The sequence below is a fragment of the Lactuca sativa genome, chromosome 8, assembly GCF_002870075.4.
Source record: "Lactuca sativa cultivar Salinas chromosome 8, Lsat_Salinas_v11, whole genome shotgun sequence".
Taxonomy (NCBI): Eukaryota; Viridiplantae; Streptophyta; class Magnoliopsida; order Asterales; family Asteraceae; genus Lactuca; species Lactuca sativa.
This window is the reverse complement of record NC_056630.2, coordinates 72,238,979-72,252,459: the sequence shown is the minus strand read 5'-3', so window position 1 is coordinate 72,252,459 and position 13,481 is coordinate 72,238,979. Positions and strand designations below refer to the sequence as shown.

Below are 13,481 nucleotides of genomic sequence, written 5' to 3'. Positions count from 1 at the left end.
GCTGTTAAATATTATCAAATTACTATATTGCGCCCATTTGATTTGTTTCAAATCTTTTTGGTATTTATTTTGTAATCAATATCATTATGATATGAAAATGGACCCACCATCCATCCCACTTTAATGTATTTTTTCAAAGCACGCTTCATATATGGATTGTTGTAAGAAAGTATATATTGCAATGTTATATTTTAGGAACCAACAGACCAATTAAATGCCCATTCCTGAAAATTTTACAAAGCATTCAAATAGGTTTTGTTCTTGTTCACGACTCCCAAAATTATAACAAAATCAAAATCTATATCATATATCTCAAAAGACCAATTAGTGATTCTAGAATTAAGAAAAAGAATTCAGGCTGTATATTTCATACATTCGAATTTAATCATTTTATATAACATAAAATGAAAACAAATTTCTCACAAAAAAAGAAGAAAAATACGAGACGAATATCAGAACCCTATAAGAACAAAAGTTGGAAAATATAATTTATATATTTATTTATGTTTCTTGACAAAATGATGGCACATATTCTAGAGGTATGTTTCATATATTTTTATTTTGTTTAAAAATTCAACCAACCTATAAAAGAGAAGATAGAAAGAATCTAATGTCTAAACTTAAAATACAGGGAATACAACTCAGCTGATAGCTAGTTATATGTAGTTTAATAGGTAGGTGACAGGTTCCAAGTTTTATATATATATATATATATATATATATATATATATATATATATATATATATATATATATATATATATATATATATATATTAATGATATTCTTTCACCATCATAACTTTTTCTTCAAAACTAAATTTGAAAGAAAAAATATATGCCATCTAGTGATCTACCTAAACCAACTTTTATATATATATATATATATATATATATATATAAAAGTTGGTTTAGGTAGATCACTAGATGGCATATATTTTTTCTTTCAAATTTAGTTTTGAAGAAAAAGTTATGATGGTGAAAGAATATCATTAATTAATCAACAATAATAAATACTGACATCACCTCCCTTGACTTAGTGAAATTTCATCACTATTTAGTTACTATAAATATTTAGTAATTTACATTTTCTATCATTGTACTTTTCTGAAAACTATGTATGATGTATCGAGTCCCCAAAGGATATTTTACATGGGAGATCCTTGTACTTTTGGTTTATTATGTGTTAAATTACTATATTGCCCCCAACCAATTGTTTTGTTATTTATATATAATTAATATTATTATAATATAAAAATGGCCAAACCATCCCACCCTCACTACACCATCTTGATAGTCTCTGGCGTTGGATGAGGTGGTGGTGTTTGCAGAACTTTACAGGAGGCACGCCAACACTTGTTGATTGCACTCAATTTGAAGTCTAATTTTCTTGAAATTTAACGCATTCGGGTCAATTGGATTTATGGGTTGTGGGTTTTCCCCTCTTGCTCTGTTTTTTATTTGAGCCCCATAATTACAACAAGATGGAATATCATTATTTAGATATACATTTATGTTTCTTGACAAAATGATGGCACATATTCTAGAAATAACTTAATTTCATGTAATTGTATTTTCTTCAAAAAGTCAATCAACCAATGGAATGGATAAAATAAGAAAAATCCAGTGTCTAGACTAATAAAAATATGGAATACAACTGACCTGACAGTTTCCTCCATATCTTCTTACAAAACCGTTGATTATAATAATGACAACATCATTATCATTATGAAAACAACTCCTCTTTATTGAAATTGTCCAACAGTCCAAGTGATAAGAAATTTCTTGAGCTTTTCATAAATCTGAAATTTCTTGGAACTCACATCTATTTATATATAGTTCATTTCCTTGAGGTGCTCTAGCCACATACCTTTTAAACAAATCAACATATCAATGGCATCATCATCTTCTTCTTCTTTAGGACCGGTCATTTCTTTTCAATCATGGAAGTACCATGTTTTTCTTAGTTTTAGAGGAGAAGATACTCGCAATACTTTTGTGGGCCATCTCTACTCAGCTCTTGAACAACAAGGGATCTACACCTACAAAGACGATAAAACACTCCTTCGGGGGGAATCAATTGGTCCATCTCTTATGACAGCTATCGAAAAATCACAGGTTGCGGTCATAGTGTTCTCTAAAAACTATGCAGATTCTTCATGGTGCTTAGACGAACTTGTACATATCATTAAATGCAAGGATACAAGAGGCCAAATCGTGATGCCCATATTCTACGACGTGGATCCATCTGAAGTGCGGAAACAAAAACAAAAATACAAAGAAGCATTTGCCAAACATGCATCGGAGAACAATAATAAGGTTGAATCTTGGAGGAAAGCACTTGTGGATGCAAGTAACATTTCTGGGTGGAAACGCCAACACAATGAGTAATTTTCTTCATTATTTCTTCACTTGTTTTTGCTTAAGATATGTGTGCTCTACTACAAGATATTTATACTTGTGCCTTATAAACTTTTAAAGGATAAAGCCAAATTCATATTGATAAAATACATGTTTTTAGGGAACAAGTTGTCATGTACAACTATGCAAATATTTATAGTTGTGCTATGCAATAGTCCAATTACAGTATCTATATCTTAGAAGGGATCCAATAAGTATTATCTGAAAAAGTTCTATTAGCTATTTTGAAAGCACAACCGGTAGTACATGCAAAGTAAAGAAGGAAGATGCACGATAATAAAATAAATATGTTGTCTCACACACACACACACACACACATATATATATATATATATATATATATATATATATATATATATGTTCAAATGTTTCTCACATTTATTGTGTGCTAGAATGCACCAATAAGAATTGAGTAAACATTAAATGTATATTAAATGATATCCATATTTATAAATCCTTTTTATGGAACTTAATTTAATTCGTCATTAATGTCAATAATAATATTCTTTCAGAATGAATTCATATATAAAATAATAAGAGTGTATTCTAGGAGAACGATAGTATATTCTACTAGAATACACCCTCATTCTTCATATTCCATATAACTTTATTGTATTTTAAGTGAGTGAGTCCTGAAATAATGTTATTGTTAACATAAAAACCTAGATACGAATTCATTCTGAAAGAATATTATTGCTGACATTAATGACGAATTTAATTAATTTCCATAAAGAGAAAATTATAATTATGGATATCATTTAATATAAATACAATTATGGAAACCATTTAATATCTGTCATTATTTAATTAAATAATAATATAATTTTACAAAATTCCTATTGGTGCATTCTAGCACACAATAAATGTAAAAACACTTTAACCTAGCCTATATATATATATATATATATATATATATATATATATATATATATATATATATATATATATAATTATTGACCTTAATTGATAACAAAAGCCCTTAATTAAGATGACTTGTTAAAAGCTGAATAATAATCACTACTATTGGAGATTGACATTTACTAAGAACTCACAGAGTAGAGTAGACATTCTATAGAGTAGTAGTTTTTGATAAGGCTATTTGTTAATGATCCATATATATATTCAATTTGCAGGAATGAGTCAAAGTTCATTAAAAAAGTTGTTGACACAATTTCACATAGATTGCATCCATTAACTTCAAGTCTGGATAACAACTTGATTGGAGTAGAGGCTCGCATGAAACATTTGATATCAAAGTTAGAAATCGGGTTTGGTGGTAAGAGAATGATTGGAATATGGGGGGTTGGGGGCGGTGGCAAGACCACTCTTGCCTCTTCTGTTTATGATGACATCTCTAGCAATTTTGATGGTTGTTGCTTTATAAAAAATGTTCGGAAGGAATCATGTAATAAAGACGGTTTGGAAAGATTGCAAGAAAAAATTCTTTGTGGTGTTTTGCAACAAAAGCAAGTGGAGGTAGGGAGAGTTGAAGAAGGAAGGTGCATGATAAAGGATAGGTTACGCCATAGAAAGGTATTAATTGTGCTTGATGATGTCGATAACCTTGAGCAGCTAGAAGAATTAGCTGGATCACGTGATTGGTTTGGTGAAGGAAGCCGCATAATAATCACAACGAGAGATGAGCATGTATTAACTGCTCACAGAGTAGATGTGGTTCACAATATCAGCTTGTTAAACAATGATGAGGCTATGGAGCTCTTTTTCAAGCATGCACCCCGGGGTTACAAACGTATAGAAGATTATGAGAGGCTTTCAAAAGATGTGGTTTCGTATGCTGGTGGGCTCCCATTAGCACTTCGAGTTCTAGGCCGTTTTCTATGTGACAAAGAGATGAATGAGTGTAGGAGTGCATTGGCTAGATTGAAAGAAATTCCAGATGCAAATATTTTGGAAGTGCTAAAAATCAGTTTTGATAGACTTACACCCCTGGAGAAAGAGTTGTTCCTAGACATCGCATGTTTCTTTAGGGGATACTGTCGATATACATATGAAGAGAGAATGATGATACTTAATGCTTGTAGTTATTACCCTGTTATAGGCATAAAGGTGTTGGTACAAAAGGCTCTTATAACTATTTCAGAAGATGGAGAGTTTGATATGCATGATTTGGTACAAGAAATGGCACACTACATTGTTCGAAGGGAACACCCCAAGAATCCTGAAAAACATAGTAGAGTTTGGAAAGTGGAAGATGTTTTAAAAATATGTTCTGTGGATGCAAGGATGGTAATATTAGGCTACCTTTTCATGATATATATATATATATATATATATATATATATATATATATATATATATATATATATATATAAAGAAAAAATTTGAACTCGATGTTGACACCATTTTGTTTCACAATCACAGAACCTAGACACGATTGAAGCTATAGGTGTTTCGTGTTTTTGGAGTGTTGAATCACAACATGTTCTTCAAGTCGCTACAAACATGAAGAAACTTCGTTGGATTGATTTGAATCAGAAACCTATTTCGAAGAAACTATTGGCTGTGACTCCACTTTCATTAGTTATAATGCCAGAAGGTTTTCCACCAAGGGACCTTTGTTGTCTAACATTGAAAACCATCAATGCAAATCAACTTTGGGATGGTTACAAGGTAATCCTTATTGTTTAATCACTTTAATGGATGGTTACAAGGTAATCCTAAACAAGTGTGTACTCCACACCTTCCTTACTTGTTTAATATTTATCAAGATCATTTTTAATCAACAAAGTTATCATATTACACTTAAATAACATTGATGATAACAAATCACCAACATCTCTCTCTCTCTCTCTCTAATCATAAAATGGTAGTCTCTTATTAAAATGAATATATTATTTATTAAAAGTTTATTTTTTTTCTTATGAATATAAAGTGATTATTAATAATTTTATAACAAAGATGGTGGTAACGATATACACATATGATAGTTAGGAAGGTAACTTATACATCACATCGCTCAACACTTGTAGGACGATTATGAAACTGAGTAGTTAATATAGCCTCTATTAAATATACAATGTGAGGTCTCCACTCTCTACATATGATTTCATGTCTCCTTAGGTTTGCCGGTTAATATGTTCAATATTGTTGTTGTTGACTATCATTTAGTCAAATCCGGGATTGAACTGGAACCAAAACCTGGTTTTTATTTTTTGTCGAACTTAAAACATTTTCTCTAAAATAAAAATAAACTCAAGTATGCATTCAGTTAAAGGTTTGGTTTGGGACCAAAAATGTTTAAAGCTGAAACCGAATATGTTTAAATCCGCTCTTTTTACTTATAATAGAATTTAAAACATAATGATCAATGATAAATTTGTAAATGTGGCCATACTTATATAATGAGTACTTTTGATGATAAATTCTAAATCCTCCTGTAATAATACATTTTATATAAAACGCGTTTTAAGGAAATTTTTTATAAACATGACTTGCTTTGCATTCAAGATACCTATTTTGTATGAAAATTTTGGTATCATAAAAAAAATGATTAATTGCTTTCTTGGAGTCCAATTTTCTTTTTCAATGTGATGGTTTCTCGCCATCAATTTTTTTGAACATGCGTGGTTTTATATAGAAAATTTTATTAAACCAATCTTGCTCACAAACATTATAAAATATAACATGGTTCATCTTATTTTTTTGGAAATGAATGCATATATATATATATATATATATATATATATATATATATATATATATATATATATATATATATATATATATATATATATATATATATATATATATATATATATATATATATATCATTTCTATGAACTGTTGATAGACTTTTGTCTCTTATGTGCACCTGTGAATACAGTTTCTACCGAACTTGCGAATGATCAAACTTGATTACTTGAGTAAGCTGATGAAGACACCAGATTTTGATGGGCTTCCTAACCTTGAAGGATTCATAGTTAATGGATCTCGGTTGTTACAAGAGATTCATCCATCATTTGGACATTTGCAAAAGCTTGTTTGTGTAGACATAAGGAATTGTGAAAATCTTAGGATGGTTCCACCCATTACCCGGTCGAAGAAACTCGAGACCCTTGTACTCTCATGGTGCACATCAGCTTTTAATCTTTCAAACATCCAAGAAGGTAGTTTGGAGAATATTTTACCTCACAAAATGAACCACATAGGGCTATCGTGTTTTAGTGGATGCTTAAGAAAGCTGGTTCTCAGCAACTGCAGTCTGACAGATGGAGACATCAATTCGGCTGCTGGTTGGGAATTACCCAATTTGCTAGAACTCGATCTACAAGGAAATGGATTTGTCCGGTTGGATTTTAGTCTCTTGCTACTTCCTCAGCTCAAACGGCTGAACGTGTCATGGTGCAAACAACTTGTAGAATTGTCAGAGTTGCCATCAAGTATAGCTGTTGTTATAGCGGGTTGGTGTTACTCACTTGAAAGCTTTGGAGATATTTCAAACTGTAAATGGTTGTGGCAAGTCTCAGCTTGGTATACCAAACTTGGTGCACTTTGTGGTGACATATTACTAAACTCCATGCTCCAGGTTTGGCATTTCAATTTCATGCTTTATATATAAAAAGAAAAAACCCAAACATAAGAAGAATACATATGAATCATAATAGAATGTGTTTTATGTCAGGGGAACGCCAAAGATTACTTTATCAGTATCAATCTTCCAGGTGTTGACATTTGGAGGGGGGAATCTGTACGTTGGGTCGACTGGGTGAAGACTTGTAATATGCCGCTTCCACCTGATTGGTACAGTCGCTTTTCTGGGATTTTGATGTATGTCGAACCTGACGTGAGATTTGAAGGGATCCCTGACATAACCATCAAGCTGGGTGTACGCAACATTTTTCAGTCTGAGCTTGGTCAAGAGTATAATGAAACACTCGAGACTCATTGTGATCAGATATTTGTAGGATATGTTTCCTTTAGTTCATTGAGGCGCACCGGATGCTTGAATTCAACATACAACATCATTTTATTTTCCTGCAATGTGGGTTTTTATGGAGATGGGCACAGGTTTAGAGTTGTATTCGTTTCTAAAGATGATCCGATGCAAACACCAAAATTCCCAACAGATTCCTCAGAATGTTGGGATGGGGAATCTGATTACAGAAAGACATTTATCATACAACAAGATTCAAACTCCTCTATCAAGATTTTATGGAAACGTCGGATTTGGTAGACATATTCCCAGAGGTCATTCGACTACCCACCAGTTTTCCCCTCCTCATAATCTTTTGTGTCACCATTAAATGATCTGTGGTAGTACCAATTTTACATTCATGAATTGGTTGATGTCAACCAAATTAGTTTATGCTGCGAAATATACACAAGATCACTTTAGTCTCAAATTCTTAATTTGTTGTTTGTTTATTGGTCATGGCTGTTGTTTTTCTTAAAAATGATTACATCTGAACTGATTAAATCAAAAATTGTATGGTAAATGTTTGGTATCTGGCATGCATATATGTCATATGTTTATGTATGTATATATGTCATATACATATGTCATAGGCATACGTATGCACACTAATTATTTGGTTGAAATAGAATATGTCATACATAACATGTGCATATCTTAATTGAAACTTGAATGCAAAATGAGATACAAACATTTTTCATATATATGTAAATTTGGTCAATTAAAACGCAAAAAAGCATGTAATACATTTAAAGTTATGGATATTAGCACAAATGTTGTAGCATCCCAAAATCAGGTATATTTTATTTATCTCTTGAATCTTTATCAAAAGTGGCACATTTGGTCCCTTAAAGAAAAGGACGTATGCCCAATGTACTCCTGCAGTATGCATGATCGCGGATGGCCAGCTAGTACACTGGCGTACATGTGGTACGCTGCGCGTACTAGCCCAGATGTCAAACCCTAATTTTAAGGGTTGCCCCTATTTAAAGAACATTATGACTTCATTTCTAGCCACCCTTATTAGCCTCTAACCGTTTTATGAACCCTAATCTCGTGTGAGTTGCTTGTGTGTGAGTCATTGCAAGTCTTGAGTGTTCTTGGTTCTTGTAGTATTAGGAGGTTAGAGAAGACGAAGGTGCGAGCAAGCTTGAAGATCCATAAATCTTTCATCTTTGTGCATCATTTTCAGGTATAAAGTCTATACCTTGGCAAGCTTTCTTTAAGATCTCTATGGTTTAAGATTTATGAGCTAAAAGTCCTTAAGTTTGGACCTTTATAGAAGGTTTTAGCTATCCTTTCATGCATATTTGGACATATAGATTCATAAAAATGCTTGCTTGATCTTCCATTTTGGCTCATGCATGATCACATGACAAATATTGTGTATCTAATAATTTTTATGTAACTTCAATAGTGATCTCGGATCTTTTGCATAAGCTCTGTGAACTCCAAAATGTTTCTATAATATTTTCTTAAAAATTATATGTATTCATCAAATTCACATCCAAACAGACATAATAATTTGCATAGACAATATCAAAATATTTTCTCATGCTCCATATTAAAGAATCGATCATTAAGATTCTAATCGTTCTATGCAATTAGCAACAGGATGAGTGCAGTTTTGCTTCTTTGAGTAAACCAGTTGCTGCACGACAGACAACTGCTTGTTTCCTCGTCCTTTCTTTTCATTGGTCATATAAGTTTTCATTTTAGGACCCTAGACATTATTTCTCCATTGTCTTATCCAAAATTTAGACCAAATTATGCTGGTTTGACTTGGTTTATATCTTAACAGACACTACTAGAAAAACAGTCTTTTACGACGCGCAATGTGTGTCGTAAAACGCTCAAACGACGTGCAAATGCGTGTAAAGGAAGACCCTGTCATAATGAGAGACGACACGCTTTGCGCGTCGTCTATTTACGACGCACATTTACGACACACATTTACGACACACAGTTATGACATGCAATGTGTATCAAGGAAGACCCTGTCATAAAGGAAGACGACACGCATTTACGTGTCGTAACCTTATGACGCGCGTGTTTATGACACACAATGCGTATCAAGGAAGCCCCTTTCATAAATGAAGATGACACACATTTGCTTGTCATAAACTTCAGTAACCATTTACGATATGCATTTACGACGCTTTTACGATACTCATTTATGCATAATAGAAAAATATGTAAACAAATATATACCAAAACAATCAATTTTATCCAATAACATCATGTCCAAAAATTGTAGTACATTGATATTAAGGGGATCTTGTACATTGTTACTAAGAGGTTTTCTCTAACTATATAACCTAGTACTACATTGCGTATCAAGGGACACCTTCTGTAAAGTAATGCTATACAAACTAAAAAAATATACAAATAGATGATAAACATCAAATTCCAACTAAGTAGAATTGCATTTTGCCTTTCATAATTCTTTAAGACCAATGAACTCCTACCCCGATAATTCTTGTGACCTAATCAAATAGAAGTCAAAAAATTAATTTGCTAATACAATTAACAGAAGAATCAAACAAGGAATGTTAGTTGCAAATATTTGTGCCAAATGTGAGTGGTCAAATGAGGGAAAAGTGAACATTTGCAAGCTTTTTGACGCCAGCCTACACACAAGCGCGCGCACACACACACACACACACACACACACATATATATATATATATATATATATATATATATATATATATATAGTTAGTTAGTTAGGTTCATATGTTCCTAATAAGTATTTTGTGCCTCTAAGAACCAATCTGAATTAAGCAAAAATAAATATTTATAATTATTAAAAGAGAACCATAAATTCTAAAATGAAGAAACAAGAACCCTTGATTGCATTTGACTCTTATTTCTCCACCATTAGATCATTCTGATGACATCATTAACCAAAAAAAACACCTAAAATTGTAACTTACGTCTTAAACTTCATTCATAATTTCGATTAGGAATGATTCCTATGTCTCTCTCCTTTCTTTCTTTTCTCCTGCAATCGTTTGTTAACACCATCCTCATCCTTAGTATGCAACCGATACAACCTACACGAAGGTAACTAACCATCCCTTCTAATCTCTATTTTTGTTTTTCAATAATTATCTCACACTGTGGTTTTGATTATTTTTAGGGTTTTTTTGTTAGTCGAACAGACAGATGCCAAAAGCATATATCAACATCGTCATGATCTTCTTAGTTTTCTCCATCTCATTTGCTCTAAACCCTAATCGCTTCCTCCAACCGATACCAGAAAGGGTCACCCCATCGATTTCATACACCAAATCAATATTATGTGTTCTTCCCCATTGCTATGTGTTCTTCTGCCGCTGTTCTGCCTTCACTGGCTTCCTATCTGATCTCTCTTTTTAGTTTTCGATCATAAATACATACCCAGGTGCCAAAATCTATCTTTCTTTTACTCTATTGTATTGTTTAGTTTTCATCATCTCTTTCTCTCTCTCTCTCTCTCAAACATAAAAAACCATTCCTTTTTACTTCATTCATGCTAGAAAACATATCCCTAATTCGCATCTACCTCGCCGTGCATCATATGAAATCAATACTTCACAAGATGTAGAAAGCCTCGGAGATCACAAAAAGATCTTTATTGTAAGCATTTTCATTTCTCTCCCTTTTTATAAATTAGATACAAAGTTAAAATGTTTGATACATTAATTATAATTTCAGGTAGGTATTTTCCCCAAATTTTTAGGGGAAGAATATGATAATTTCATGATTCTTGCTGAAAAGTTACGATCTGACTATGATTTTGGCCATATTACAAATTCGGAGCTCATTCCTCATGGGGAATCATCGATTACAAAGCCATCTCTTAGATTGTTAAAGCCTTTCGATGAACTTTTTGTTGATTCCAAGGTATTATTGTGTATCTTTTATATATTCATTCTTTGTTTTTAGAAATTGAATTAAACATACTATGAGAGATTTCAGGAATTCAAAGTTGATGCTATGGAGAAGTTCATTGAAGCAGCTAGCACTCCTCTTGTGACTCTTTTTGACCAAAGCCCAGAATACATAGTATTTTTAAGCAAATACTTTGAAAGGGAAGAAGCAAAGGTGATGTTTTTGGTGGATTATACTCATGATGAAATTGGCAATTTCAAGAAAATATGCCATGAAGTTGCTGGATTGTACAAAGGGAAAGGACTATATTTCCTCATTGGTAATGTTCCTGATAGTCAAGGTGTCTTTCAGGTAACTATATTTCTCAATAATTAAAACAAAATTTCTTTTGATTTCATATCTCAAACTAAAAAATTCATGTTAACTTTGCTTGATGAATAGTACTTTGGAGTTAAAGAAGATCAATCACCTGTCCTCATTCTACAAGACACCAAAGATGTGAATTATGTCAAGCTAAACGTGGAAGTTTCTCAGATTGTTCCTTGGTTGATGGACTACACAGTATGTTTGTATTAATTACTGAGATGTTACAAATATTGTTCACTGTATTTAAAGAAAATGTGAGAATCCTTGAACTTATGTACTTAAAACTGGAATTTTCTTGTAGGAAGGTATTAGATGAATGCATATCATACCAGGGAAGCCCATTCCCAACAAACCCTCGGGGTTGTGGCTTCCTTGCTACGCGTATGGGTCTTGTGCTTTCAGTAGTACGGACCCTTACTACCTTCCACACCTATCCATATTTGTCTCAAGTATCGTCACAACGCCTGATACATAAGCAAGGGCGAGCGCTCAATCCTCACTCCTAGAGGAAGGATAAATATCTCATAACTGTCCGACTGACTCTGCACAAATCATCCATCCTGCCACCAACTGCCAGACAACCCTCCATTGGTGCCAGATAATTATTACATGAACACTATCACATACCCCATGACTTAAACAACCCTAGGCTAAAAGATTCAATCACATCACTCGAGATTTCATAGCTTACAAAAGGGATTTTTTTACACACCAATTTATCTCAGCCTACTATACACCAGTCTAGTCTAATATTAGTTAAATATTTATTAAACTGTACGTGTTTAGGTAGGTACGTCCCCTTAAATCTAAAATGATTACACATCCCATTTTGAAACCCATGTGTTTGTTTATTGTTAAACTACCACTACTTTTTTTTTCTTCTTCTTGCCTTTTAAAAATAGACAAATACATTATTATATTTTTATAAACTATATTTAATATAATTTATTGTTACACTTTTTAAAATGTAAAGAATCTAAAAAATAAAATCAGACACTTTTTTATGATAAAAAAAATTAATGTGTATATTGTTATTATTATTAATGATCTTATATTGTACTTTTTCCCGTTTTTTCAATAAAAAAGCATTGTATTTTTCATTTTCTCCGAAAATCCTTTAGTTTTCCATTTTTTCTAAAACAATTTTAAAAAAAATGATAAAACTTTCATATTTGACAAGTTGTTTTGGAAAAAAAAATGACTAAAAATGTCAAATCAAAAATTGTAAAGTAAAGACAATATTTTTTAAAGAAGAAAATAAATCTATGGTATTTATAAGGTTTTTTTTCATTATATTAATATTGTACAAAATAAGTTTAAAAAGAAAATTCAAAATATAATAAAATTAGTAGATATGATTAGTAATAAATAATTAAATGATAAAGTTAATGAAATGATTAAAATAATTATAAAAGTTAGTAAATATGATTAGGCTACAAAAAGTAATCCATATTCTAATAAATGAATAGTTTTAATCTCATTTTGCTAAGTGCTATTCTAATACAACTCCTCATTAATATTATATCATGTGCCATGTAGATATATTAGATAATTCATTTCAAAATTTAAATTTACATTTTCTAATTATATGTTAAATTTGAAGTTATAATAACTTTATGAACTTGATATATATCTCTTAATTAATAATTTATTTAAAATAATTGATTAATAATTATAAATTTTTATTATTAAAGTTTAATTAATTTTATAACCGTAGTTCCCACAATTATAAACTAATAGACAATTAAATTAAAGTGTGTAATCTAATGGTGTATGGAAATGATAGGTTGGTGTGTGATAGGTAGGACTGCTTACATAAACAGATTAATCTACATTTTTGTAGTCAAAGGTTCAAGATTTCATCCAAGATTTTACCCCGAAATCTTA

At 31.6% G+C, this 13,481-nt stretch overlaps 2 protein-coding genes across 2 annotated transcripts; both read left to right on the top strand.

Annotated features, from left to right (window-relative positions):
* Positions 1–1,793: 1,793 nt before the first annotated feature.
* Positions 1,794–7,780, top strand: LOC111906307 (TMV resistance protein N). Its single transcript, XM_023902062.3, has 5 exons — positions 1,794–2,385; positions 3,553–4,666; positions 4,802–5,050; positions 6,264–6,965; positions 7,062–7,780. The coding sequence occupies exons 1-5, from the start codon at positions 1,892–1,894 to the stop codon at positions 7,611–7,613; spliced, it is 3,111 nt and encodes a 1,036-aa protein (XP_023757830.1). The 5' UTR covers positions 1,794–1,891; the 3' UTR covers positions 7,614–7,780.
* A 329-nt stretch (positions 7,781–8,109) lies between these two features.
* On the top strand, positions 8,110–11,910 carry LOC111906338 (protein disulfide-isomerase-like). Its single transcript, XM_023902102.1, has 5 exons — positions 8,110–8,148; positions 11,052–11,240; positions 11,316–11,579; positions 11,670–11,789; positions 11,896–11,910. Exons 1-5 carry the CDS (start codon positions 8,110–8,112, stop codon positions 11,908–11,910), a joined length of 627 nt encoding a protein of 208 aa, XP_023757870.1.
* The last annotated feature ends 1,571 nt before the right edge of the window (positions 11,911–13,481 follow it).

Excerpts from the sequence above, each read along its gene's own strand:
- LOC111906307 (XM_023902062.3), top strand. The coding sequence starts at position 1,892 with ATGGCATCATCATCTTCTTCTTCTTTAGGACCGGTCATTTCTTTTCAA. Across the intron at positions 2,386-3,552 it reads TGGAAACGCCAACACAATGA|GAATGAGTCAAAGTTCATTA; the intron begins GTAATTTTCTTC and ends TTCAATTTGCAG. Across the intron at positions 6,966-7,061 it reads TACTAAACTCCATGCTCCAG|GGGAACGCCAAAGATTACTT; the intron begins GTTTGGCATTTC and ends GTTTTATGTCAG.
- LOC111906338 (XM_023902102.1), top strand. The coding sequence starts at position 8,110 with ATGGATATTAGCACAAATGTTGTAGCATCCCAAAATCAG. Across the intron at positions 8,149-11,051 it reads TTGTAGCATCCCAAAATCAG|GTAGGTATTTTCCCCAAATT; the intron begins GTATATTTTATT and ends TTATAATTTCAG. Across the intron at positions 11,241-11,315 it reads AACTTTTTGTTGATTCCAAG|GAATTCAAAGTTGATGCTAT; the intron begins GTATTATTGTGT and ends GAGAGATTTCAG.